This window comes from Neophocaena asiaeorientalis, unplaced genomic scaffold (genome assembly GCF_003031525.2).
Source record: "Neophocaena asiaeorientalis asiaeorientalis breed wild unplaced genomic scaffold, Neophocaena_asiaeorientalis_V1.1 scaffold332, whole genome shotgun sequence".
Taxonomy (NCBI): domain Eukaryota; kingdom Metazoa; phylum Chordata; class Mammalia; order Artiodactyla; family Phocoenidae; genus Neophocaena; species Neophocaena asiaeorientalis.
Window position 1 is genome coordinate 2,780,401 of NW_020173111.1, and position 26,070 is coordinate 2,806,470.

General features: G+C 38.6%; 1 protein-coding gene and 1 long non-coding RNA gene across 5 annotated transcripts in view; one reads left to right on the plus strand and one right to left on the minus strand.

The window, feature by feature from the left end:
* The window catches only part of LOC112398734 (uncharacterized), a 14,168-nt gene extending 3,653 nt beyond the window's left edge, over positions 1-10,515 (minus strand). The window contains exon 1 of the long non-coding RNA XR_003003056.1: positions 10,397-10,515. This is a non-coding gene — a long non-coding RNA (uncharacterized LOC112398734). The remainder of the gene's footprint in view (positions 1-10,396) is intronic.
* Positions 10,516-10,979: 464 nt separating this feature from the next.
* The window catches only part of RBMS3 (RNA binding motif single stranded interacting protein 3), a 699,814-nt gene continuing 684,723 nt past the window's right edge, over positions 10,980-26,070 (plus strand). For all 4 annotated transcript variants that reach the window (XM_024743510.1, XM_024743508.1, XM_024743509.1 and 1 more), the window contains exon 1: positions 10,980-11,356. In XM_024743510.1, coding sequence (XP_024599278.1) covers positions 11,282-11,356 — 75 coding nt within the window. In that variant the 5' untranslated portion in view covers positions 10,980-11,281. The remainder of the gene's footprint in view (positions 11,357-26,070) is intronic.

Below are 26,070 nucleotides of genomic sequence, written 5' to 3' on the forward strand. Positions count from 1 at the left end.
ATGGAAACAACCTAAGCGCCCATCATCGGATGAATGGATAAAGAAGATGTGGCACATATACACAATGGAATATTACTCAGCCTTAAAAAGAAATGAAATTGAGTTATTTGTAATGAGATGGATAGACCTAGAGTCTGTCATACAGAGTGAAGTAAGTCAGAAAGAAAAAGACAAATACCGTATGCTAACACATATATATGGAATTTAAGGAGAAAAAAAAATGTCATGAAGAGCCTAGGGGTAAGACGGGAATAAAGACGCAGACCTACTGGAGAACGGACTTGGGGATATGGGGAGGGGGAAGGGTGAGCTTTGACAGGGCGAGAGAGAGTCATGGACATATACACACTAACAAACGTAGTAAGGTAGATAGCTAGGGGGAAGCAGCCGCAAGGCACAGGGATATTAGCTCGGTGCTTTGTGACAGCCTGGAGGGGTGGGATGGGGAGAGTGGGGGGGAGGGAGACGCAAGAGGGAGGACATATGGGAACATATGTATATGTATAACTGATTCACTTTGTTATAGAGCAGAAGCTGACACACCATTGTAAAGCAATTGTACCCCAATAAAGATGTTTAAAAAAAAAACAAACCAGAGCCTTTGAAACACTGTATGGATTCATATTGGGAACATAACTGTGGTTTAAGTCTCTTGAAGGGAGGCTTAATTTGGGGACGTGTTTGCTTTACTTGGTTTGAGTGTAAAGACGATTGAAAATATTAGGCGTTGCCAGTTGTCCATAAATTTAGACTGTATCAATTCTTGTGTCTTCTGAAAGGCCTGTGAACTGTGTCAGTGCATCGGTTAGGAGTAGGTTTGGCCAGAACTTAAAAATACAGAACACCCAGATAAATTTGAATCTCAGACAAGCAATGAATAATTTTTATAAGTATGACCCAAATATTCCATAGGACATATCATATGCAATATTTGGAATATAATTATATTAAAAACATACTCACCATTTTTCTGAAATTCGAATTGAATTGGGTGTGCTGTATTTTATATGATAACTCTAGTTAGTAGTATCCTTTCAGCTTAGACTTCTGCAACTCTGGATTTTTCTAGCAAGAGGAATCAGTCTAGCCAATCAAATCTGGCCATATCAACCCAACTTGCTTAGCTATTGGCAGATGGAAGCTGGACAGTTGATACAAAGTGATGATCTTCCTTTTAGAAAAATGTTTCCCATGTAACAAAGCAGCTATTCATCTTTCTCTACTTTGAGGCTTTTAGTTTGGGGTTTTCCAAAGCTCTAGTCCCACTAAATGGCACAAGTCATAGCAGACGGTGTACTTGTAAGAACGGCCTCTAGAATCTGCCAGTTATATCAGGACCAAATTGACTCAATGGACTGGAAATAGTGACATTCTTTGCATGGAAATATACAGGGAGGCATAGTGATAAACCAAAAGAAAAAAACATTCTTGGTTTCTACAGCATATTGTAAACAAGCTGGCAGAGCAGCATCAATATTTTTTACAAATAAATTCAATGAGAAACGTAGAAGTACAAAGGCAGAATTAGTTGAAGATAAAAATAAAATCTTAGATACAATACAGTTTTATTTTAATCCTTTTGAAGCTATGTCCTCTGCCTTTGGTTGCCATTATTTTTTCATTACCCTCACTGAATAAGAGAATAGGTCTTTAGGTCTTTTTTTTTTTAAGACAATGGCTTTTTAATATTTTAAAATTAATTTATTTTTAAAATATTTATTTATTTATTTGACTGTGCTGGGTCTTAGTTGCAGCATGTGGGATCTTCATTGCGGCATGTGGGATCTTTAGTTGCAGAGTGCAGGATCTAGTTCTCTGACCAGGGATCGAACCCCAGGCCCCTTGCACTGGGAGCACAGAGTCTTAACCACTGGGCCACCAGGGAAATCCCAGTCTTTAGGTCTTAAATGAGAGTTTTGAACTTTTTTTGATGTTGAATTGATGCTTCCAGACTTTAAAGACTTAAACTTTTCTTAAATTGCTGTCTCAGGTAAGGAGTAAATGGCTACTTAAAATACACATGTAATTCATTTTGATATCGTCACTTCTGGGAGTTTAAAAATTTCCTCTCAACTAATAATAAAAACCATACTTAGAAATATATATATATTTTTAAACAATGTTTATTTCACTTAATGAAACATGCTGATTTTAAGACAAATTGGAAAATGCCAAAATTTGTCAAAAAGAAAAGTAAAATAACCTCACCAGAAAGGGAAAGTTTCACTGTTGTTATTTTGATGTAGTTCTTCTATTGTCTATGTGTTTATATTTTGTAGTTGAAAACCTACTGCATGTACAATGTTCTGTTTTTTCTGAATTTTTATTTTTTCCATTAGCTATTCAAGTTAAGCATTTCCCATATTGTTAAAATGTTTTCTAAGGATTATTTTAATGGTTGAATTATACTTTATACTGTAATTTATTTAATCACCTAGAGTTGGACATTCAGGTTTCTCTAGTTATTTACCGTTAAAATGCTAATGATGATCTCTTTTAGATTCTTAGAACTGAAGTTACTGGGTGAAAAGGATGGAGATTTTTAAGGCTATACATTTTGTTCAGTAGACATTTAATAGAAATGTATAAGAGTGTCCATTTCGTTGACCTTCACTGCTGCCATATTTTCTTTCATTTTATTAATACATTCTCCAGAGAAACACAAGTAGTCAGATATGTATTTGCATATATATATATATATATATATAGAGAGAGAGAGAGAGAGAGAGAGAGAGAGAGAGATAGCAAATTATTTTAACGGATTGGCTCACATGAGTGTGGGAGCTGGCTAATCACAAAACTGTAGGGCAGGCTGGCAAGCTGGAGATGCAGAGAAGAGCTAGTTGAGTCTTTAGTCCAGCTGTAGTCTGGAGACAGACTTCCTTCCTTCTCGAGGGACCTTAGTCTTAACTCTTAAAGCCTTCAACTGATTGGATGAGGCCTACCCACATTATGGAGGGTAATCTGCTTTACTTAAAGTCTACTGATTTAAGTGTAAATCATGTCTAAAAAATACCTGGCAACAACGTCTAGACTGGTGCTGACCAAACAACTGGGCACCATAACCTTGCCAAGTTGACACATGTAACTGTGTATTAACCATCACATCTGTCATCCAAATAGTTTATGCTGTATGACAGACAGCCACATGCTCTTTCTTTCCAGTTTGCTATGAAGACATAAGTGACTTATTTAGGATGTTTCTGTATACTGTGAGTTTTATGTTTTAAACACAAAGGTTTTCTCATCCGATTTTGGAGTAAAGCATTTAAGATTTCAATCAAGGACACTGAGGAAAGAGCCTGAGTTTGGACCTTATACAGAAATGAGGCAGAAGTGTTCCTCTACTACGTGATAACTGGGTGAGTGTGGATCAGGTAGTTAAACCTGATCCTTCTCAGTTTTGTAAATTGTGAAAAATCATACCCAGTTCCCAGGTACTTGTGCGTTTTCACTGAGGAAACATTATAGGCATCTCCTCCAATGTCTAGTATGTAGCTGTCCATCTATATCTGTGTTCATTTACTTCTTTGCCTTCTTTATCTCTTAACTAGTTAACACCACACCCCAGTACTCACTCCAAATAGTCAGTGAAAGAACACTTTCCTTCTGAGTGTTCAGTATGATAGCAGTTCTCCTCCCATGAAAAAATTTTTTTTTTAATTTTATTGAAGTATAGTTGATTTACAATGTTGTATTAATTTCTGCTGTACAACAAAGTGATTCAGTTTTATATATATATATAACTATATATATAAATTCTTTTTTTAATATACTGTGAGTCTGTTTCTGTTTTGTAGATATGTTCATTTGTGTCATATTTTAGATTCCACATATAAGTGATATCATATGACACTGGTCTTTCTCTGTCTGACTTATTTCACTTAGTATGATAATCTCTAGGCCCATCCATGTTGCTGCAAATGGCATCATTTCATTCTTTTTTATGGCTGAGTAATATTCCATCATATATATGTACCACATTTTGTTTTTCTGCTATGATGGTTAATATTTATTTATTTATTTATTTATTTATTTTTTTTTTTTTTATATTTTATATTCTACCAATTTCCAGAACATTTTTGAGTTAGGTTACAGTAAAAACATACACAGAGTTATTTAAAAGTCATGTTTCAGAAAAATATTTAAGGACATGGAAAGGTAATTGTTACATTAAAAAAGTTACACAGAGTTTCCACAATATTTTCACAGCTTTGTAAAAGAGAATACATATCTAACCAGGAAGAACATATACCAAAATTTTAAGAGGAATGATTATCTTTGAATTGTAGTATTTTAAAATTTTCTTTTCTCTTTTCTGCATTTCAAAAGTACAATGTATATCATTATTTTTGCAATCAGAAAAACATAATGTTATAAACGTACATGCATACATATAATAGGATAGAGGTGGGAAATAGCATAGAGAAAAGAAAGTCAGTATATTTTGTTCTCCTGAATAAATGAATCTAAAATTTACAAGACTTGTTCATTTCCTGAGGCTTATAAAACAGCTACAAATTGTTCATGCTTAGTGCTTTAATTAATACATACAAATTTTTTAACATCTTTATTGGAGTATAATTGCTTTGCAATGTTGTGTTAGTTGCTGCTGTATAACAAAGCGAATCAGCTATATGTATACATATATCCCCATATCCCCTCCCACTTGCGTCTCCCTCCCACCCTCCCTACCCCACCCCTCTAGGTGGTCACAAAGCACCAAGCTGATCTCCCTGTGCTATGCGGCTACTTCCCACTAGCTATCTATTTCACATTTGGTAGTGTATGTATGTCCATGCCACTCTCTCACTTTGTCCCAGCTTACCCTTCCCCCTCCCTGTGTCCTCAAGTCCATTCCCTACATCTGCATCTTTACTCCTGTCCTGCCCCTAGGTTCTTCAGAACCACTTTTTTTTTTTTTTTTAGATTCCATATATATGTGTTAGCACACTGTATTTGTTTTTCTTTTTCTGACTTACTTCACTCTGTATGACAAACTCTAGGTCCATCCTCCTCACTACAAATAACTCAATTTCGTTTCTTTTCATGGCTGAGTAATATTCCATTGTATATATGTGCCACATCTTTATCCATTCATCTATCCGTGGACATTTAGGTTGTTTCCATATCTTGGCTATTGTGAATAGTGCTGCTATGAACATTGGGGTGCATGTATCTTTTTGAATTAGAGTTTTGTGCAGATATATGCCCAGAAGTGGGATTGCTGGATCATATGGTAGCTCTATTTTTAGTTTTTTGAAGAACCTCCATGCTGTTTTCCATAGTGGCTGCACCAATTTACATTCCCACCAGCAGTGTAGGAGGGTTCCCTATGAAACTTCGGTTTTTACTTTTTGTGAATATGTTTCGTTTCACCTTCCATGATTTCCTAAAGTAGCATGCATTAAGCACTGATGAGTAAATGAGATGATCTTAGATAATCATTTTATTTATTCATTTATTTAACACACATTTATTAAGTGTGTATTAAATTCCAAGGACTGCTCTAGGTGCTGGGGATATAACAGGGAACAAGACAAATATGCTCCTTTCCTTTGTGGAGCTTAGATATTAGCGGGGGTGCTACTCAAGCAAGGAAACCAATGAATACAGAATCAAATGACAAGTAATGTTGGATTAGTCAGGGTAGGCTAGGTGCTGCTGTGGTAAGTCACCAAATCTCAATAGCATAATCCAACAAAGGTTTACTTCTCATGCATGGCAAGTCAGTGGCTGGTCCAGGTGACTATTCAAGGCAGCTGTTCTCACCCCTCTGAGATGCTTACTCCATATCAGCACATTCTTGCCTCAGAGAAGAGTGGACTGGAGAATTTAACAGCAGCAGTTAAAGTTTTTGTGGGTGTCGCTCGTAAAAGCTTCATATTTTATTGGGCATAGCAAGTCATGTGGCCGTTCCTACTTTCAGTGAAATGGAGAAGTGTGAGTCTTGCTAATCCTAGTGGTAAAGGAGGTCCAGATGTGCCCGCCACAGTATTGAGTGCTACGAAAAATGTATATAGAGAGTTGGTGGATAGTGTGCATTTTTTAAAAAGATAATGGAAGCAAAATAAACATGAGCTTTATGTATATTATTGCTTAGAATTCTAATAAAGTTCACATGGATTTCAGAAGAAATTGAGTCAACTTAAAGAAAATTATTCTTATTGTTTCAAATTGGTACTCAGATATGAGAAAAAACATTAAGGTCATTTGTGAATGGTTGAAGTTTGAGACATACTGATTTGTTAAATCTACTTGAGGACATGGATAATAATACCGTATTTATACTGGTACCCTCGATTTTTTAGGCCCAGAATAGAGGCTCAGTAAACTGTTGTTGAAGTTAATGTTGTTCATTGTTTTAAACTGCTCTTGCTTTTCTACTTAACTGTCTTGAACTATAGTCCATTGTAGTTTTGTCTTGAGGCTTGAAATTTTCTTCCAAGGCCAATTTTTATTGTCTTTATCTACATTAATATTTTTACATTCAATTATCGTTTAAGTTTGGGCCACACATACTTGAATGGTAATCTCTTTCTTCTTATTTGTCTCAGACGTTTTCTTAAACCATTGGTAAGGATTCAGTAGGAGAAAAGAAAGTTGTAACATTAATGTTGGAATTTGCAATCTACCATCTTGTCTTTAAGAAAACAAACAAACCACTTTTATGTTTCATACTCATTTGGCAACTGCTGGGTTGGAAAGAGATTTCACAAATTTGAATAAAGTGGGCAGGAAATGCCACAATTTTTGCCTTTTATGTTTTACTCAAGGTCATGGATGTCTTTCTTAAGGGTAAAATAGAATACTCCTTTTGAAGATAGTATGATTATGGTTTTTCCTTATATCTCTACTGTTCTTTTACTTTTGACTAAGTCTTTGTAATTTACAAAAATAAATCATCCAGGGCTTCCCTGGTGGTGCAGTGGTTGGGAAGCCGCCTGCCAATGCAGGGAACACGGGTTCGAGCGCTGGTCCGGGAAGATCCCACATGCCGCAGAGCAACTAAGCCCCGGCGCCACAACTACTGAGCCTGCGATCTAGAGCCCGGAAACAACAACTACTGAAGCCTGTGTGCTGCAACTACTGAAGCCCGCGTGCCTAGAACCTGTGCTCTGCAACAGGAGAGGCCACCGCAGTGAGAAGCCCACTCACCGCAACGAAGAGTAGCCCCCACTCGCTGCCACTGGAGAAAGCCCGCATGCAGCAATGAAGACCCAACGCAGCCAAAAAAAAAAAAAAAAAATTAAAATCAATCAATCAATCAATCATCCAGAGAGGGGACCCAGTTCTTCTCTGAGTGGCTAGGTCAAGGGCAAACCAGAAGAGTCTCTGTCTCTGCCCAATTGCCCCTTATTTCAATACCATCACTTCCCCATCTCTGGATATATGTCTGAAACATCCTCTCAATTCTGTTAGCCAAGAACTTGTCTTAAATGAGTGCCTCTCCAGTCTGTGCTGTGAATCACGTGAATCTATAAGAGTCCATGCCCTTTGATGCAGTTTGCTGCTTTTGGATTTGCACAAAATTTGTTTATTTGGCAAATGGCACACAGCTGGCTTCTGATTTAGAGAGTGCCTTAAACTAGTTCCCTCCTACCTTAACTTGATCGTTTAAATGGAAAATGCTGCAGCTCCAACACAGCAGACATGATATAAAAACTATTTCTGACATGACTCTCTTGCCCCCCGAATCTCCATGGCTACTGGGATCTCAGGGAAAAAAAAAATAAAAAATGAATGAAACACAGGTTTTACCATCCTCACAAGCGCTAAACTGTCTTTACGTTATTTAAAAAAAGCTTTAAATGTTCAGTGAATGTTCTTAAGCTAATGACAATTAATGCCCAGAAAATACCGATAATCCAATGGAATAGAATAGATTTTGGGAAGTGGGAATTTGTGGAGAAATTGCTCATATTATTGACACATACTGGGAACTTTGCATATAAGTGGGCTATAGCGTACACTGAGAGGAGTTATTTATTTGGCTTTTTATTTGTAAATAAGACAGTAGTCCTTTCCCTTTAAGGAGCATCTTGGCAGTTATGAATGAAAGACTACTGATGTCCTTTGTCCAAAGTGGCCACGTTGGCAGAAGCGTCTTGGCAGTTATGGAGGAGCATCTTGGCAGCTATGAATGAAAGAATACTGATGTCCTTTGTCCAAAGTGGCTGTGTTGGCAGAAGCCATCTAGGATCCTGATCCTAGGTGTCTTATAACTTGGAGGAACCCCAATCTTTCATTTAGGAAGACAGCATTCTGTAGTTGAAGATGATTTGGATAGAGTACTGGCTGCACTGTTAACCATCACTAATTTAGCTTTCCCCACCAAATTCCACCAAGGCTTGTAGATCTTGTCCCAGCCTCATTCTCCACTCTTTACTCCTCTACTCTTTACTTGCTCCCTTCCAGCCCCTGCACTATATCTGGCACATTCCAAAGACACATGCTTGCTGCCAGGCTTTCTGTTCTTACTGGTCCCTCAGCCTGGGATGCTCTTCTCCAGGTGCAGGCTTGTGTTTATTGAGCAGATCCAATAAGTACCAAGGTGTTATCAATGCTTCACATGTTTAACTCAGTGAATTCTCATAATAACTGTATGAAGTGGGCAGTGGCATCGGTTGGAGGAGGTGCCTTGTTCTGATCTGTGTAGCACTATATCCCCTGCACCCAGGAATGTACTAAAAGATGGATATGAGTTGGGTTAGAGTTGTTTCTGATATTTAAGATGTCTTATTCTTCAGACATTTACGGAGCAACCATTTGGTGCCAGATGCCATGCCAGTTTTAAAAAAGATGAAGGTAAACAAGAATGATGGGACCTCCTCCTTTCCTGCTTTTCCTGATGCTTTTAGAGCATCGTAGAGAAGACAGGCAATTCATAGGTAGTGACATAGGATGAGCATTATATTAGGGTAAATACAAGGTGCTGTGGGAAAGCCAGAGTGCATACGAAGCCACTGGGTGTGGGTGGTGCTGAGACCAAAGGGCGGGCTGGAGGATCTGCTGAAGGTGGGTCTGGGAGAGCCCCCCTGGCAGAGGGGATGACCGAAGGCCCTGAGAGCACAGCCCAGACCTGAAAGCAGGGCAGTGTCACTCAGGCATCAGACATGGGGGACAGGGTCTACTGCCTGCCTCTGGAGAAGAAAGTTAGGTTTTTAAGTGACTTGAAAAGTATACCAAAAGTTAGGGCTCTATTGTCTGAGTAGTGAGATGCTGCAAAGAATTTTAAAATCAATGGGATTTTTATTTAGTATCTGATTCAGTTGACTCTCTCCAGCTAGGTAAGTTGGAAGTAGTTCCATTTTCTAGATGAGACCTTTGAGTCCCAGAAGAACACATAAACATTGGCAGACTTGATTTAATTTTCTCAGTGACAGGGCTTCTACCTCCTACTCTCCACCCTCTCCCCTTCCTTCCTTCCGATCGTCATTCTTGTCAAAAGTCAAACATAAAACTGTGTGCCCACCATCCTGATCTGTCTCCAAGGAGCCTACCTGCACTCACAGGGCTCCCAGGAACCAGACCCCTGCGGGAAGCCCATTGCCCCAGGGGTGGTAGGGCTTGTACATGGGACCGCATTCTCTGGTCTTCTTGCCTAGGAAGCTGGATATTTGTACCAGGAACCTTTCATCTGAAAAGGCAACTCTGGGCTGGGGAGAATACAGCCGACTTGACAAAGTCGAGAGGAGTTCAGTGCTGGTCTGCCCACGCTCTGGGCATGCGTGAGCCCTCAGCAAAACACAGCTGGCATGTCTAATTTTAGCCTCGCCTGCCTTGAAAAGGGACCCTTTAAGGAAATATATTTCCTCTGAAACAATCTGTATTATAATGTAGCAGCTGATAGACACGTCAGAATACTACTTATTATTGGTGGAGAAACACCCTGCCAAGTGATTATGATTTTTGTTCTTTGTGTTTGTGTATGATGATGTCAGGAAAGTGATTAAAGCCTCCATGAATCATAAAGAGATAGACAGTGAGAGAAACAGTGATTTTATCAAGACGATCATAAACCGAAGGGGACACCTCTTTTGATTTTTACAAAATGGATGTAATGATCTGATTATTTCTGCTATGATAAGTTGCTAATTGTGATCTGATGATGCCTGGCTTGTAACGAGCAGTCCTGGAGTAGACTACAACATTTCTTCAATACTTACCATCCTCCACGTTCTCCGAGAAGTAAAAGGTTAGTTTCTAAAGCAGGTCTTGGATTCCTTCGGCTTTAGTGCGTTCACAGGTTTTGAAAGCATCCGGGACACACTTTTTCCATTTTCACCAGCAAGCTTAGCCCGTCTGCCTTGATTTTTTCCTTTCTCTCCCTTCCTCCCTTCGTCCTCCTGTCCCTCCCGGGGTCTGCTGTGTTTTGTTTCGCAGTGTGGCTTACCTTGAAACTTGGCAAGCAAAGCAAAGAAGGCAGCTCTTGTGCGGGGTTGATGGAGGGAAGGATAAGGAATCATCCGCCGCCCACATTTGAGTTCCCCGGGATCAGCGGCAGCGGCAGCAGCTTTGCTGCAAAAACCGCTTTGCTATTCGAGATAGCCAGTAGAGGGAATCGGAACTTTGCTTGCAGCAGGGGTTGAAGCAGCCTTTTTTTTTTCTTGGAGGAAAGACTGCAGCCTTCTGGACTGCGTACGCTGCTCCCTGGAGGGGCTCTCCGGGTCCCACCCACTGGCTGGAAGGAGGGGACGTGAATGAAAGGACAGGACAAGCACCGAACACCATGTCACTCTGGGAGGGACACAGCAGCAACTGAGCTGTGAGAGGTTTTTTTTTTTTTTTAGTTTTTCTTTTCCCCTTTCTTTTTCTTTCCCCCCCCCCCCCCTTTTTCTTTTTTCTTTTCCTTTCTATTTTTTTTTTCATTTTCTTTAAGGTGGGGAAAGAGACACACAGGAGACAGGAAGCTGATCTGCAAGATTTCTGAGTTGTGCTAAAAGGACTTTGATTTTTTTTTTTTTTCCTTTACAAACGTTGGCAATTGACATCACTACGGACAGCCGGGTAGAGAACAAACTGCCTCATCCCAAGTGGACCCCAGGCGAGAGCTGGGGAGGCTGTGTGGGGGTTTTCCTACAGATCCCCCACCTCCCTCTTTTTTTGGTGTGTTTCTTTTTAAAATTCTTGCTGTGTTGGAACTAGTGAGTGGTGGAAGACTCTCCGAAGCCTCATCAGTCATCGGGACTGTCAGGAATAGTGGTTCCAGAGGAAGCTCGGCCTGGGGCACATACCCTGTCATCCAGTTCCCTGCCTCGGAGATAGAGATTCCAGCTACATGGGCAAACGCCTGGATCAGCCACAAATGTACCCCCAGTACACTTACTACTATCCTCATTATCTCCAAACCAAGGTATGGCTCGCTCCACAGTCTGGCAGCAGTGGGGTGTCCTTCTGAACTTGGGATGGGAAACAGACAGGCATGTGAATTATTATTTACCGCCTCCCTCCCCTTACCCCATCACCTCTTCCTGCTTCTTTGAAATTAGTAACATAGCAATGGAGTTAATGAAGCAGAGAAGGATATAAGAAGAAAGCAAGCCTGGAACCGGTGCTTTCTCTTTAAGAAGAGATAATAGTTTTACTTGAGTTCCTTTGTTGTTATTTGGCTGCCTAGGTGTTCCTGATATCCGTCAAGTCCTTGGCAGATGGGCAGGGTTGTTAAAAAGGAGATCATAACAGTGATGATCAGGCACAAGAATACAATTTCAGGGGCTTTTCTGGTGAGCTGTTCTTTGTTTGTGGCTCTAAAAGGTTTTTTCCCACTGGATAGGACACGCCGGGGTGGGGGCGACTCAAACTTTTAACTGCTGAGTGTAGAATGAAAGGCGGGTGTGGGAAGGTACACGGTAACTAATTCAAGTCTCTTAGAGTTTGCTTGGGTACATTTTTGTTTTTTTTATGGCCTTATTTTATACTGAGGATGATCAGGATGCTAGAGAGTGAATTTAGGAGCTTTACAATAGATGTTCTTTACTTTTAGAAGCTAGATGTTGGCTGCCATCAGGAGGCCTGGGTCTTGAAAAACGACGAAATATACTGATGATAATTGGACATGAATTGGTTAAATACTTTAGGCTTTATGTGTGTGCTCAAATGATCATGAGGGGGCCAGTGGCAAGACCACGTCACTGAACAGTGGGTCATGCCAATCATGAACTTTATCCTGCAGTTCAGACATGGAAGACTCTCAGGTGTGAAATCACTGCTCCAATTTGTCAATTACATCAGACTTAATTTCAGGGGAAAATGTTGGTTGTTCCCCCTTGAATGCATGGATTGTATTCCTTTATGGATGATATTATTTTATATTGCATTAGCCAGACTCTACTGTGTTCTTGGTAAATACGCCGGGAGTGAACAAGGCATGCCTGAGTGATCTGTGCTGTCACCAGGACTGGGTGCTGTGATTTGGGTTTGGTAATTCATGCCGTAGTTAGCTCTCATTTATTCTCTCTCACCAAACAATGCTGATTTGTAAACCAGATCAGGCAGCAGACTTTCAGTATTATATTAAAGATTGTTCTTTTTTTCCTTTCCTTTCTCAGTCGCTTTACAATTTGCCCTGCCCCTCCAAGGTCGACTCACACTGCTTTTTGCCTTTGTGAGCATTTAGTTTGGGCTGCTGCTGAAATAAATAGACCAGCCCGCCTGCTCCAGTGGCTAGAGTTTTAACTCTTTGGGGGATTGGGCAGAGAACGGCTGCCTGCCTTCCTCAAAGAAATGGCAAAGCAAGGACAAGTTAAAAGGGGAAATTTATAGTCATTTCTCATCCCCCAAAGAAACAGAAACAACAAACAAAGGTTGCATGAAAAATATCGCACATTCCATCCCCTTTAGTCATTTGGCTAAATTTTTACAAATGTTTCAAAATTCATGCTTTCTTTTTGGTTCTCGTTTTCTCTGATGAAGTCTATTCAGAAAAGAAACTTTAGATCAAAATGAATGGAATAATTGCTTTTTGGTTTGAGATTTCTTTTAACCTATTGCTAGCAGGAAATAATGTCCGGCACGTTATATTAAAGACACAGGACCAGCTACACTGGTGGGAAGTTTGTGTGTGTGTGTGTGTGTGTGTGTGTGTGTGTGTGTGTGTGTGTGTGTGTTGTTTGGGGTAAAGAGGAAACATAGGGTGTTGAGGGAAAAGAGAGCTAGAAAAATAGAGAGGGAATTTAAAAATAAATCTGTTTTGGGGTCCTATGTAGTTTAGTGTTGTGTAGACAGGCAGCATCTGGATCTTGTTACTTTCAAGCTAGTCAAAGCCATCAACTTCTGGAACATTTTTAAAGAAGTTAGATCCATTAGGCAACCTCAGCTGATATTTGGGTAATCAGATCAGGGTGGTAGGGAGTATAAGATCAGCTACTTTGGCTATCATGGTAGTTCATATTGATTATTACGTTGTAAAATTTCGACAGTGCTGTGAAGTTGTCAAATATCATTACAGTGGCTCTGAAATGACAGACATTAATGACATTCCTGGAAGCTGAAGATATGAAAATGTGCCCTGTTTGGGAACTTAGGCACTCAGGGAATGGGAGGAAGGGTCAATGTGCAATATTTTAAAATATGGGAACTTTCTGACAGCATTCGCACTGTATAATAAAGTCTCATCACACCCCAGCATAGCATGAAAACAACCGGGTTGTTTCGGTAGCACTTTTTGCTCCTTTTACACTTATATCTCAAAATATAACCTATAGTAATTTTGAAGGAAATGCATGCTGCTTAGATTTATTTGCTAAGCCTAGGTGGAATTCCATAAAATCCACTGTCCTTCCAGCCTTGGCTTGTAGTTTTAATCCAATTTTTAAATCATTGCTTTTTAAAATGATGCTGATATGTAAAGAACATTTATGGTTGATAAAAATAGGATTCTGTGGTTGACAACAAAAATCATATTCTGGTGATACCATGCCTTAAACTGCTCTCTAAATTCAGGTGTTTTTAACTCACCCACAAAAGCTATTTGCTGACATTAGTTTTGGTTGGAAAATCTTCATGGGATGTTTATTATTGTATTCATTCAGAAAATGCCAAAATACTGAGCCTTCTCTTTCTACCTAAATATGTGTGTTAAATGCAGCTGCTATTTTCTTATGATAAAACAAAACGAAAACGGATTTTGAAATAAATGCAACTGTCTTCCATTTCCTCAAATGCAATTTAAGTTTTAGAAAAACTTGTGACACTTCCCTGCTTTCTCTGCTCCCCTTATTACCCATCACATTAGAACCAATCTCTTCACTTTGTTGCTTAAAAAGAAAAAAATAATAGAAATAAGATATTTATGCTTTTGTTTCTTTGAAAAAAATTTCCAGATGCTTAAAATGTTATATTAGAAAAATGTATGGGTAAGTCAAATAAAAGGAAAACCCATGGCTGACTTGTAGCTGTTGTACCTTGTAGTAATGTGGGTATAACATGCTTACTCTCCCAGACCTCACATTCAAAGTTGACTTGTCAATTTTCCTTTTGACAGATTTTGTTTTCCTAGGCAAAGAAGCAGTTTCTAAAAAGAACATTACTTTTATTTAGAAGTAATGAAGAAATTTTGGTGACATGTCATAATATTTCAATAAGAGACATAACTGGATTTTAAAAAAAGAGTTTCATCAAAACGAATTTGCTGTTGGAAAAGCCACCCATAATAATCAGCAAGTTTTAGAGAAAGGAGACCAAAAAATAGTTTCTTAGCTTAATGATAATATATGTAATGATGTTTGCTTAAGTTGTAACATAATATTTCTCAAGAATTTTGTTACAGCCCATTGCAAATAACCAACCTGTTGCTATTGCATTATGAGACCCAGGGTGAATTTCAATCTGAATTGGAGGTACTTTGGGGGTGTTTTTTTTGAAAAACAAATGAGTTGAACTGGGAAAGCTAAAGAGTAAAACGTGGTCACAGCCTGGTGAGTTGATATTTTGCAGTTGAGAAATAGATATTTCTCTCATATGTGATATTTAGAAAACTTTAGTCATCTTCATGAAACTTAAAACTCACCCAAGCACACACAGCAAGTTTGTCTTTTCTTCCTTTCCACGCCCTTGCCAGATCACTCTATTTCTCCCAGTTCAGTGCAGTTTCTAATCACTCTACTTTTTCATCAGTCTGCTGCCTGCCCTTCTTTGGCCATCTGCTTCCCCAGAAGACCTTGAAGAAAGGGGTTCAGACCATGGAACCCTGACCAGGTCTCCCTGGCTGGTGGTACTCAAATTCTGTTCAGAGCCTGGTGTGAAGTTGGGGTCAGGTGGAGGAGTAATTCATCACCAGCACACTGATTTCAGGCTGAATTTCCAGCCATCTGCAGCTGGACAGCCGCCCGGCTCTAAATGTTTAGCTGGACCCCAGTTGTGCCATGAAAAGAGCAGACAGTTGAAAACACAAGGCCAGGGCTGCCTGCAAAGGAAGAGGGAGCCTCCCCAGGGGCCAAGGATATTCTTAAAGATGTGAATGTACAGGTCCTACAAAAGCAAAACAAAACAACCCTTCACACATTCCTCGCACATGAAAATGTAGAAAATCTTGCAGAGGGAGGGAATGAGTTTAGAATTTCCTTAGTACTTCCTGCCTCAGATTTGCATTGATAGTCAGAGTTGGTAACTTGCCAGTTACCAACCAGTTTTGTATGTTTCAGCCTTGAAAACTCCCAGGTACTGTTTTCCTTTGAAAGACTGAAACATATAAAACCAGTTTTCTAAAAATCTTACAGCAAGAGAATTTTTAGGAATAACTCCACATATTTCTTTCACTGCAGGGGGGTTATATGATAGCATGAAATGATGATCCATCTTATCTCCTGTTAGAATGTATACTATTTTAATTGGTTTTAAATGAGAGAAACATAGAAACAAGAGGCTACCTTGCCTTTTCAATTTGGTTTTTTTTCTTTACTCCTCCAAATCTTTGTTTGCATTGGGATTTTCTTTCTCTAATGTCGTCATTGTTTTCACAACGCTAAGTTTGGTGCCTACTAAAAGGAGTAGAAATGTAAAAAGTTCATGCTTTTTTTTTTTTTCTAGAATAATTCCAAACTTAAGGGAAACACCGTGTATATTTCTTTGAACAGTATCTTTCCAACACATTTTCCTTTCACTTTCTCTCAATTTGGAAAAAGAAAAACAGAATTATAACTCAAACCTATTTCCATGAAGTACTAAAATGTATTTGAGGGCTGGAGGTAGGGGCCACGTGAAGGAAGAGGCCAAAGAGAAGGAAGGATGCACATCATTCCAGGTCTTTCTGGCTCCAGGAATTATGGAAAGCTTCGTTTTTGCACTAATATGATTTACACAATCCTTTTTGACATTATCAGTCTTTTTGGCAGAGAGAAGTCTCAGTCACAATGATGCCCATGCCAAATTCTAAGAAAACCAGCGTTTTCCTTTAAAAGAAAATCTTTGGAGTGTTGGACTTCTTATTCAGAGTAAATGGTTGATGTTTATCCAAAATTGACTTCAAGTACTACATTAAAATTGTGTTTTGTAACAGCCTCATAAGCCACAGCTGTATGTGATTAAATAGTGTAATATCAAAAGCATGTGAGAAGAGACATTTTTATGCTATAGCTGTTCGCAGCAAGAGTACAGATGGGGCTGAGGGGAGCCCAAGAGCAGAAATGTGTGTGGTGATACGTGTGTTGTTGAGGATATGTTATGATACGTTGTGTTGAGGGTACGTGTTGCTATTTTTGGCAGTAGTGGGAAAAATGCTGAACTATTTTGGATGTGATTAAAAATATGCTATTTGAAAATGGAAACCAACATAAAATACCAATTTTTATTTTAAATATGGAATGCCATTTCATTGCAAAACACATAGTTACTGAATGGATCTGAAAGAAATACAGATGGAAAGATGAAAGTTATTCCCATGAAGCACACATTCAAAAAGCAAAAGTGAAGTTTTTCCTTTCTGTTTTGAAATTATAAATGGTTTTCTTCTCTGTTTCTTTGCTACTTTAATCTATGGAACTATTGTAAGAAAACCTTCAGGCCATTTATCCCTAAACAAAAGAGTGATACATAGTAAGGATCAGTGACTTAGAGCAAAATAGGTGGCAGTGTGATTCTTTTTTAAGATGTTTGAGAATATGATATTCAGTTTGGTATGAATATGAATATTTTGTTGCTAGTGTTAAAAATTACATAGTCACACAAGGAGACAACTTTTGTTTCTATCTCTTTAGCAGGGATGTTATAGTAAAGAGGCTTTAACTACAGTGTTTTTGAAAGACTTCATGAAAACTATAATCTCTTATCTTCTAGAGATTATCAATCTATAGGATTACTAATACTAATAAAAGATTTATTACTAAGTGATCATTTTCAGGGCCTTGAAAAAGCCTATAGAATTGGCTATTTTCAGATTTCAAACATTCAAAAGCAATTTTCTAAAGGCAAGAAGAGGTGTGGACCGAGGTAAGTTGGATTCTGTTTGTTTTGGTTTTTAATTTTTCTTTTTCAAGTTGATATTAGCAGAGAATTTGTTCACATAACTTTATTTTTCCATGTAGATTTATTGGTCAGGAACTATATACCATGTAGAATCAGATATCTGAATGAAGTTTTGCTGCTCAGAACATCAACCTCTAATATACATCCAATTTCTAGTGGATGGAGAGTAAATTATAGGACATTCATTCTGCTTTTCTTTGGGAGAATTCTCTGATTTGTGTGTCAGTGAGTTAGTTTCTAGGACAGGTTCCCTAAGATCCCTTCCAGGCTTAGCATTTGTGACTCTTGCTTTGAGATGGATGAGGCTGCTTTGATATATTAGGGATATTTGGGAGATGACCTTGGATTTGTGCCACTGATGAGTTTTTGTTCGGGTCCTCAGCGCTTTCTACAGAGCAGATCAAGCGCTGCTTTGACGACTCTGGAGGCTTGACACATGAAACTGTCTGCATCCTTCACCACATCTAAATCCAGGGCACCCAGAGAAACACCCCCATTACCCAGGATTAGGTGGAGAGCAGCTCCCAGGGGTGAGGCCAAGTGACAGGCACTCTTTAATCATCATTGCTGGCTTTGTTGTGGTTCAAGTTTTCTTCCTTGAGTGGGTAAAATTAGGCCTTATGCAAAGACTTGCTCTCTCCAGGTGGCATAAGAGCTGAATAGTGATGCATGTGTTTGGCTAAACCAGTTGATCTCATTAAGATCCTAAGAGCCCGAGCTTCCCTGGTGGCGCAGTGGTTGAGAGTCCGCCTGCCGATGCAGGGGACGCGGTTCGTGCCCCGGTCCGTGAAGGTCCCACATGCCGCGTAGCAGCTGGGCCCGTGAGCCATGGACGCTGAGCCTGCAAGTCTGGAGCCTGTGCTCCACAACGGGAGAGGCCACAACAGTGAGAGACCCACGTACCGCAAAAAAATAATAAATTAAATAAAATAAATTAAAAAAAAAAAGATCCCGACAGCCCTAGTTTCATGAATGAATCTAAGAGCTCGTGTACATGTGGAAATAACAATTGATAGATGAAATGCTATTTTGACTGGAGTTTGCAAAACCTTGAAATCCCTGAATTTCTGAATAGTAACCTTTAAAGAGCAGGGAAAAAATACTCTAGTAACCAGAGTGCATGGTATTGTAGGAGAAAAATAATATCTTCTCCATGACACATAAACAAAAACATTCTCTTTTCCTCTCTTTCTCGCTAGATACTCTTCTTGGTCCTCCTCAAAGCCCCTGTTACCTGAATTAATGAAAGTAAATGGAACCCTGAAATTTGTTTTTATGAATGACTAACAAATACCAAAAATAAACTAGACTACATACACAGTCAAGGCAACCCTGATAATATCCTTTCCTGTTGTGTGGAAAGTAAGACATAATAGAAGTAAAATAAATCTCATGATATTCTAAATATTGGTAGTAAGTGTTTTGGGCAACTGATTTTTAACTTTTTCTAGAATTAGTTTTCTTATCATTATACTGTAGGGTTAAGAAATTGGCATGTATTGCCAGATGCAGGTGACCTTCTGTTTATCTCATTCTTAACTGGTGGTTTTCAAGCTGAATATGGATCATGTATAGAATTTAATGAGAATTTTGGAGAAGTCTTCCTATTTTTATCTAGGGACTGCTATTTGTCATAGTCATATTTCTGATTGATGACAATTTAGTGAAAAGGAAAATGGGAAACAGAATGCTATCTGGTTTTCTGGAGCTGTTTAAGATTTCTTAAAAGGTTTTCTTATGTATACAAGTCATATTTGAGGCTATTACTGATGACTGTAAACTCTTAGGTTGCCACTTTTAAAACTTATTCACACAGATTGGATGGTGGCATCCTGGATATAACTTAGAACTAAGGTAACTTAAAATTCAAGCGAATATACATTTTTTCTCTCTTTCTTTATTTTTGCATTTTTAAGCAAATATACTTTAAAAGTCCCAAATAGTTTTTTAAAATCTTTCTTTCTTTCTTTCTTTAGCTATGCTGGGTCTTAGTTGTGGCATGCAGCATATTTTAGTTGCAGCACGCAGGATCTTCAGTTGTGGCATGCGGGATCTAGTTCCCCGACTAGGGATTGAATCCTGGCCCCCTGCATTGGGAGCACAGAGTCTTAGCCACTGGACCACCAGGGAAGTCCCCCAAATAATTTTGAGTAGATGAAGTATTTGAAGAAGTGTGTACAAAGCTTGGAAGAAAATTTCAGACTGTTTTCAGGGATATCATACAAGAAAACCATATGACATACCCATGATGTTGAATTTCTTCTTGAGAGATGAGAGAAGCAGATTATTTTTAGCTTGATGCTAGTCCCTTGAAGGGTTGTGACAGCTCCTGTGTTAGCCTTGGTCTGGCTTTCTGCCCCTCGGTCTCTTGTCCATTGCCAGGCATACCAGTCGAGACTGTGCCTTCAGAAGTAAGGATGTTGTGTTGTAATCTAGGTAGGCAGGGAAATCGGAAAAGAATAAATTTCTGATGTTCTTTTCTCAATTTATTCCAAAAAGTTAACCATTGACTTTACACTTTATTATTCATCTGTTAGGACAACTGGACTTATGTTAGCAACAGGGAATTTTCCCTTTCTGGCTTGTTCTTGTGTTTAACTTTGTTGAAGTTAAACACAAAAAAGATGAGGAAAAAGTACAAGGGAATAGGTCAGTGAACAGGGAAGAATTCTGATCTTTTAAACTTTTTTATTGAAGTATAGTTGATTTACAAGGTTGTGTTAATTTCACCTGTACAGCAAAGTGATTCAGTTATACATATATATATTCTTTTTCACATTCTTTTCCATTATGGTTTGTTACAGGACACTGAATATAGTTCCCTGTGTTATACAATAGGACCTTGTTGTTTATCCATGAACAGGGAAGACTTTTTCTCCAAATTTAGCGATGTCCTTTAACAATGGGAGAAGTAAAGGGTCATTCTAAAACTTCCATATTTTCTGAACACTTTAGGAGCCTCCCACTTCTCAACAAATATATTAAACATATTAAAGTGTACTCATATTCCACATCAAATTATATTTTTTGTAATAAAATATGGGAAGAGTTTTTATTATTTTGCCACTCAAACTCTCTGAGTACGAGTAAATTCATTTATGTGTGCTTGTGAATTTATGTGCACTTACCATCTTGTATATGTAGGTGTTCTTGCAAAATGAAAAAAATCTAATCTACAGATCTTCTTGAGGTACAAAGAAATACTATTTCGGTCTCTACTAAATAGAACAATGAATAAAGTTGGCAATGTATTATGCTTTGTAGAAACAAATGTTTGCTAAATTTGGTTTCACAGTTTTCTTTTTTGTTTGGAGGCAATACATTTTTCTCATCTTGTCAGTGCTTTTGTGGGTCCCTAAAGTGGTCGGAGAGCCTGAAAAGCTGGCCATATCTCTACCTACTGTGACATTTTGGCATTCAAGATATCTCTGTATTTTAGTAATCCCAAATTTCCAGGGTGGGACATGTGTTAGAACAGCACAGCGTATTGGAAAATGTCATTAACATTCTTTGGCTAAAATATGTCACAAGCAGATACATTGGATTGACCTTTGGTGGTGAGAGCAATTGAGAGTTCCAGATCTGGGTGCCAGGTTCACAGAATTTTTTCATTGTGCAATTGGTAGAATTGTTTACCAATTGGAAAGAAAAAGAGCTTGACTGTAACAGGTGTTTCCCTGGGCTCTCAGCTTAGGGTCCAATCAGGAGGCAAGTTCCTGGCACAGTAGTTATTTTATGGCATAATCTTTCTAAATTCTTCTGTTTCTAAATAGGGTCATGGGTTTTTTACACGTATTAAAACGGCCACCTCCTCCTGTTCCCCAAGTCCATGATTATTCACCTTGGATGACTTCTCTTGGTTTCCAGAGGTCCCTGTCAACCCTTCAACATCTGTGTGCCTCTGAAAGCAGACATGTCTGCACATATGCACACCCCAGTCAGACCCACCATGACTTTCACAAGTGGATGAGTACCCTGAAGATACTGCTTCTCTAGCCTTAAGCCAAGCACAATGCTTCCTTCATTTTTATTCTGATTTTTATTATTTTCAGTAATATAAGAAAACAAGGATTCCAGGTCCAGAACATGGCCTTCTCCCCCTACCTCAGTCAAGAAGGACTTTTCTCTGTCTCTTTAGACCCCTGCATATGCTCACACCCAAAAACTCCCCTCCCACAATCTTGAAGGGAGAATTCTCATAATCACCCAATGTTTTGATTCTCCTCCTAATTACTCAGTTTTCCTTCCCAGCCCTCTAGCCAGATCTCACCAAATTTCATCAGCAGATTCAATGAATAAGCTTTGATTTCTCTTTCACAAACATAAAACACACACACACACACACACACACACACACACACATTTCTGGAAACTTTAAGAATTGTTTCGATGGTTCTGATTTTCTCTGAGGCTAAATGACCACTGAGAAATATGGAGGGGCAAAGTGGTCTTAAGGAGACATATACTCATTCTTTTCAGGTCTAATAAGTTTTTTGCTGCTAGCTGATGGCAAAAGGGGACGAGTCTCACCAAAATACAGATGACTAATAAGTTTTACTTTCTTTCAAAAATGTAGTATCTTCCCATGATCTGAGATATATTGATAATGTATTATGCAAACTATATATATATTCTTTTTCCTCCATTATTCTTGATAGAATTTTTTAGAAATCTTATTGATAGATTGACTCTAATTTTTCCCCAATTTCATTGTTTATTGTTTATATTGTGGAAATTCTAATGATCCTCAAAGCTTATAATGATGAGGCTGTCAATAGCATGGTAGAAAAAAAATGGCAGTTCCATGATTTTAATTTTACAAGTGATTTAGGAAAAGCACCAAGAAAGATAAAACAAAGAAAAGAAGAAAGAGAAAATAAGAGACTAATGTTATCAAGTTCTAATTTATTTTTGAAAATGTCTGGAATTTGACTATTTTTCTTTCCAAAGGCAAAGGATAAGAGCTGTTTGCAAAGGAAGTGATAGTTTAGGAATCAAAGAACCATCTTCGGGAAAAACTTTGATGTGAATATAGAACTTGATTTGGAGGAGTCATATAGTTGAGACTTTTGGTGTCTTGTGAAAAAGTAAAAAATTCAATGCTTCTGAGGACAGCTTAGTGCTTTGTTCTAGGACAGCTTGGTGCTTTGTTCTGCTTCCACTTATCAATGCACTTGATAACTTCCAGCACCTGCTTTTCTCGTTCTGGTTTACCCATCACTCATTCCTCCCGACGACCTGGATAAAAGCCTTATTGTTTTTGACTGGAAACAAGGGTGTTTTATAGAAGAATATTGACATAAAATTTTTACACGTATTTGAAATTTCTATGTATAAAATATTCATATAAAATTTTTATCTGCTCAAAAATATAATCATGAGCGCAGCTCTGTTGTTCTATGTAGAAAGGATCTGGCTTTGAGTGGGGTAATCCAATAGAATAAGTTATAAAACCAGCAAAGCAGTATTGGCATAAGAATTGTACAATGCTAACCAGATGGCAGTGATGTTTAAGGGCCACTGATGTGCCCAGGGATCCACAGAACTGTTGAATTGAAGATATGAATGCAGTCGTGCTTAAGTACCCTGGCTCTCAGCACATTCATATGTTAGAGGGTGGGTCCTGGTGAAAGAGTGTCTAGATTTCAACATGGTCATTGCAGTTTAGGTCAATAGAGGTCCAAGAAAAGTTAGCTATTATTGTTATTATTATTCATGATCTGTCTTTTCTGCAAAGTTCATTTTACTCACTTCTCCATCCTTATTCCATTTAGGATGTCTGTCTGCAGTGACCTCACATTTACACTACATCCTCTCCATCTCCCTGCCTTTCCCAGATTGTCCTTCCTGGGAAACTAACTCTTTTCTTTCTGTTTCACAGCTTCCACTCCCCTTGCCCTTTCTGTCTCACCCCTTTTCTCCTATCCTCAACTTGTCTGCTATGGATTTGCCTTCTTTGCCTCCCTGCCTTTAGCTCCTAAACTTCTTCCTACTTTTTGTTCTCTTTGCTCTCAGTCTCCTCTTATCTTTTTAGTTATTACTTTTTATTTTTTCCCATTTCTTTCCAAGGTAGAGTGGATTGGATTTTGACTTTCTTTTCTTGCTTGGTTGTAAATCTATTTTTGGCTTTCAAATATACCTTTACTTATCAGGATCAGATTTGTTTCAGGGTTAGTCTGTGAACCCCCTGAAGACTAGGACCACAGGGTCTTCATCTTTGAATGCCCCGCAGGATCCAGTAGAGTGCCTGGTGCAGGCTGAGTGCATAACAGAAGGTTTTTAGTGTGTATTAATCCGTGTTGTTCAGTATGTCTCATGCAGTCCTCTGTTGCTGAAGGTAGTGATTTTTAAAACCAGAGTTGCTGAATGTTCCCTTCACCTCTGTGATGCTTTATGTCAAAAGGCATTTTGTATAGCATAAATAAGTCTTACTAAAGTAAATTCTTTTACATATACCAACTGATATATCATTCCCTACCCAACCTTTCTCCCCTGAAGCATGTGGGCCACTAGGACCCCAGGACTGTTGGCTAGAGTTAGGTTATATACACAGCTAATGGGACACACTGTGATAGCATGTGAGCTAAGTCAGGAACTGCAATAGGAAGAGAAGAGAGAGAAGGGAAGAAAAAAGAGAAGAGAAGAGAAGGGAAGAGAAGGGAAGAGAAAAGAGAAGAGAAGAGAAGAGGAGAGAAGAGAAAAACTGGCACAGTGTTGCTTCCCAAGATGCTGGCAAGAACATCAGAACGCATGCCAACTTGGAAGGACAGAAGTGTATTTCAAAGACAGCCAATATTTGGAAATTGGGGATGAGAACAAGCAAGGAGGTCAGGACTAAATGGCAGTGGTGGTGGTTTGAGGGGACTGGAGAGGCCATTCCTGAGCAGTTGCCAAGACTGTCAGCTTGTATATGCAGCTTCCTTTCTTGGGTTGGTGGAGAGTTGGACATATCAGGAGGTGAACTCAGAAGACGCAGCTAGGAGATGGGTTGAGTGCTAGGCCCATCTTTTTGTCTATTTTTCTTATTTGAGACAGAGGATCTTGAGTATAATAGTCATATATTATCTCCCTATGCCATGTAAATATCCACAGCAATATGGATTTTTTAACTCAAAATTTTGAAAAGACAGCTTCAAAGATCAAATAAGACTGACAAAATGCCTATTTTGGGAAAAGAAAGCTCTAGTTTCCCTATACAATTAACTAAGCAGGTATAAAGATATGTCCGAAGTAACGATAGATGATATAAGATGGGATTCTGATGTCAACTTCAAAGGCTTCCTCACTAAGGAATGTATGGAAACAATAGCCCAGTTGTGGCTGCAAACTGTGTTTTTGGTTTGGATGCCTCTTGATTTTTCCAAGTTGTGTTGAATCTCTTATGTTTGTTTTGAAGTTTTGTATTTTTTTTTCTCTACCATGTTCTTTTTTTGCATCAAGTCTCTTATTACCATTTGTAGAAAATATAGTCTCTATATATGTAATTCCTCAACATTTAGTAGATTTTTCTATTGCAAAGTAATCCAAACTAATCGTATCTAGTGAAACAACTCAAGATATATATTGAAAATATTAATAATCTTCTTCTGCACACCACACTGGTCTATGAAGAGCTCTCAGAAATAACATGTTAATAAAAAAATCATATGTGCCCTTCTATAACATTTTTTATGCTCATACAAACATACAATCAGATCTATGGTATCTGAGATCAAACTGAGCAGGTTATTTTACTCCTTTTTTCAATGGAAAACATACTTTGTGCATTCTCCCCAGTTCACTAGACATGTCCTTTTTGTTAATTGTCAGGGTAATTGTTTCTAGTGTGTTTGCATCACATTTTATGCAAGTATTGCCCATCGATGGGCACGGATTTTTTTTGCCACCGTTTTGCCATTATGAATAATTTTACAATAAATGTATAAGGTACTCATTTCAGTACTGAAAATTGAATCATTTATCTTCTAGGCAGGTTTGCTTCCTTTTAAACACTGAAAAATGCCTTGATGAGTTCCTTATTACACAAGGATTGACATCAGGGCTTGGATTCTTTTTTTTTTTTTATTAAGCAATACCTGCCGTCATTTCCTCATTTCTTGGCATTGCTCTACCCTTGATCTTTTTTTTTTTTAACATCTTTATTGGAGTATAATTGCTTTACAATAGTGTGTTAGTTTCTGCTTTATATCAAAGTGAATCAGCTATATGTATACATATATCCCCATATCCCCTCCCTCCTGCGTCTCCCTCCCACCCTCCCTATCCCACCCCTCTAGGTGGACACAAAGCATTGAGCTGATCTCCCTGTGCCATGCGGCTGCTTCCCACTAGCTATCTATTTTACATTTGGTAGTGTATATATGTCCATGCCACTCTCTCATTTCGTCCCAGCTTACCCTTCCCACTCCCCATGTCTTCAAGTCCATTCTCTACATCTGCATCTTTATTCCTGTCCTGCCCCTAGGTTCTTCAGAAACTTTTTTTTTTTTAGGTTCCATATATATGTGTTAAGTGCTTGGATTCTTAACCTGAAGATTCTGTGTCCTGTGGGACTGACCTGCCCCTTTGTGTTGGAGTGATAAGGGTTATTGAAGTCTGTTCCTTTTG